The sequence below is a fragment of the Manacus vitellinus genome, unplaced genomic scaffold (genome assembly GCF_001715985.3).
Source record: "Manacus vitellinus isolate BGI_N305 unplaced genomic scaffold, ASM171598v3 scaffold_110_pilon, whole genome shotgun sequence".
NCBI classification, from domain to species: Eukaryota; Metazoa; Chordata; class Aves; order Passeriformes; family Pipridae; genus Manacus; species Manacus vitellinus.
The window spans coordinates 403770-406726 of NW_021938845.1; the positions used below are offsets into that span (position 1 = coordinate 403770).

Here is a 2957-nt window from a genome sequence, read left to right on the forward strand (position 1 = left end):
GTGCTGTGGTTTGGGAAGCTGGGAAGGGAACAGGGGGAGACAGGATGGTAACGGGGCCTTGGGTGGGTTTAAGAGGTGGTGAAATGGCACCTGGAGACACCAGTTTCTTTCCTGGAAGAGCCAGAGATTTTTCTGTTGGAGAAAACAGGAGATGGAAGGGCTGAGGGAGGGAGAAGAGACAGCAATGGGAATTTGTTCTGCTTGGAGAGAGAAACACTCACCAAGGTTCCCACCTGGAAGAGCTGCTTTTCTGCTGGAGAAATCATCTGCACCTCAAATAAAGGCTTTTTTCCCCCCCCCAAAAAAAATAAAACTGCCTGGAAGAATGAGAATGAGGGCAAACAACCTGCATAAAGCTGGGAAAACTGCAGGAATGTGGGGCTGTGCTGCTGGATGGTCGGGGCTGCCACACAGAGGTGACCTTCTCTCAAAACCGGTTCCCCCGTGGATTCAGCTTGGGGGTTTTACATCCCCTGCTCTCCCAGGAAAGAGGAAACTTCCAGCTCCCAGAATTCTCTCTTAGAAGAGGATTATGTGCCCTATTAAATGGGGATTAATGAAATGGAGATGTCCTGGGAGCCAGGCTGCTCAGTTCCAGGCTGCTGGATTCCTACCTGGGCTGGCCCGGCAGAGCTGCCCAGCCCGCTTAACCCTCACCTGCCTCTGCTTCCCTGTGGATGGAACATGGAGCTGGGAATGCCCCGGAGACTCAAGAGCTGGATCTACATGGATGCTCCTAAACATTCTGCCTGTGCTTCCCAGACATTCTGGAGGAGCAGCTGCTGCACATCAGTGGCAAATCCAGCCATTCTGAGAGGAAAAGGCGGTGAAAATACATAACATTTCCAAGGAACTCTCTGTCCATGGATGAGAAGCCACCACGTTGTGTCATGGCAAAGCTCAGGAATGTCACCTTTGTGCCCAAATGGGGCTTCTGCCATGTGTGAGTGTTCATTTTTCCTGGGAAAGCTGCAGACCCTCAGCAGGAGGGGCCCAGCCGAGCTCCACCAGTGACCAACGAGTGGAGGTGCTTCTGCCCAGGGTTGGCACGTGGATTTTAGGGCACCCCTGGGCCACACCAGGAGCTGTAGGGAACAGGCAAAGAAGGGGATGAGGAGGGTAATGATGATAAGGTCTGATGTTAGTGTAGGGAACATGCACAGAGGAGGAGGAGGGTGAAGGTGATGCAGACAGAATTCTTTGGTGTGGGAGTGGGGAACATGCAAAAAGGGTGATGGTAGTGGTGGTGATGATGATGATGATGATGATGAAGGCAGTGACTGTCAGGAGGATGGTGATGATGATAATCATACCCTGGGGTGATGAGCTCTCAGCCAGTCTGGTCAGCACAGTTCCCTGGCACTTCACCCTCCTCCTTTTACATCCTGCTCTTTCTCCATCCTCCTCCTCCTCCTCCATTCCCAGTCACATCAGAAGAGCTGATGACTCTGCCCAGTTCAGAGGTTTTTCCATCTGTGCTTCTGGGAGACAGGGAGAGAGGAGCCTGCACAGCCACTTTCCATAATTCCTCAGTTCTCTTCATTAACACCAAGGTTTGCCGTGTTTGTCTGACCTGTTGCCTCCTCAGGACATTATTGATGAAGCATCATTCCTGCTTGGAATGCTCAACCAGAATATTCCCACCTGGCTCACACTGTGGGATTTGAGGTGCCAGAATGTGGAATGATTTATCCCTGGTACCTCTCTGGGCTCTGGAGGCCACACTGGACCCTCAGAGCACTGACTGGGGTTGTTTCCTTTCCAGATCCTGGATGATGGGGGAGATCTCACTCACTGGATCTACAAGAAATATCCCAACATGTTTAAGAAGATCAAGGGGATAGTGGAGGAGAGTGTGACAGGAGTCCACAGGTAACGGGATGGGCTGGGCTGGCAGGAGAATTTGGGACAGAAACACCTCAGGGCGCTGGTGCCAAAGGCCCCCGTGCCAGGAGACACCCCAGCTCACCTGAGGGGTGAACCCCCAACACGTGGGCTGAGCTCTTCCTTCAGCCTGGGCTTGGCTTTCCAGGAGAGCTGCTTGAAATCCCTCCTCAGTTCCCGCTTGCAGCTGCTGCTCTGAACTCCAGAGTGGGAGCAGAAGCACCTCCTGGGTGCTGGGTGGGTGGGAAGGTGCACCAGGCCTTGTTTTCCCCCTGGGAAATGAGAGGAATGGTTCCTCAGCTTGTTTTGGGGAGGGAGGAGGAAGGGCTGAGGGCGTTGCACAAGAAGGGGTGGGCTGAGGGCAAAGCCAGAAGTGTAGTCCTGACCTAAATCTCTGGGAAGAAGTGAGATTTGGGAAGAGGAACTGATTCTCCAGTCGGGGTGGGGTCCCACAAAGGGAGGACCTCAGAGATGACTCAGTGAAACCCATCAGTCCATGGCAGGAGCAGAGGTGTGGTGGGAGAAGTGGCTTTCCCAGGGGAGTTAATCCTGTCACAGGTGCCAGAAAACAGGGAACTGGGGGGAAGAGCAGCAGCCTCTGCTTTTTTACCCTATTTTTGCAGGGAGAAAGGTTTGGCTGCAGCTCTTGGAGCTGCCTGAGAGCTTGGCCAGAGGTTCAGGCAGCCCTTGAAACGGGGAAATGAAATATTGAAACAGGGAAGTGGATTCAGGTCTGCAGCCAGTGGGGTCAGGAAAAGGACTGATGGTATTTTTAGTGTCTGGAATCATTCCCAATATGGGCAAAAGACATTTCCAAGCGTGTTCTTCTTCCCATGGGCTGGAGCAGGGACATTTTCAGATGCTCTTTGAAGCCCCCGTGACGTGTTTGGATTCATTTTTAGTGGTTTTGCTGCTGCTGGGAGTCAAGTCCATGCTTGGAATTAGGAGGGCAGGTTGATGTTGGAGAGCTGGGGGGGTTCCCCTGGAGAAGAGAAGGCTCCAGGGAGAGCTGAGAGCCCCTTGCAGGGCCTAAAGGGGCTCCAGGAGAGCTGGAGAGGGACTGGGGACAAGGC

General features: G+C 53.2%; 1 protein-coding gene across 1 annotated transcript in view; it reads left to right on the forward strand.

Moving 5' to 3' along the window:
- The window catches only part of AHCYL2 (adenosylhomocysteinase like 2), a 28844-nt gene that overhangs the window by 21392 nt on the left and 4495 nt on the right, over positions 1-2957 (forward strand). Inside the window, exon 7 of the mRNA XM_029965612.1 lies at positions 1766-1872. Coding sequence (XP_029821472.1) covers positions 1766-1872 — 107 coding nt within the window. The remainder of the gene's footprint in view (positions 1-1765; positions 1873-2957) is intronic.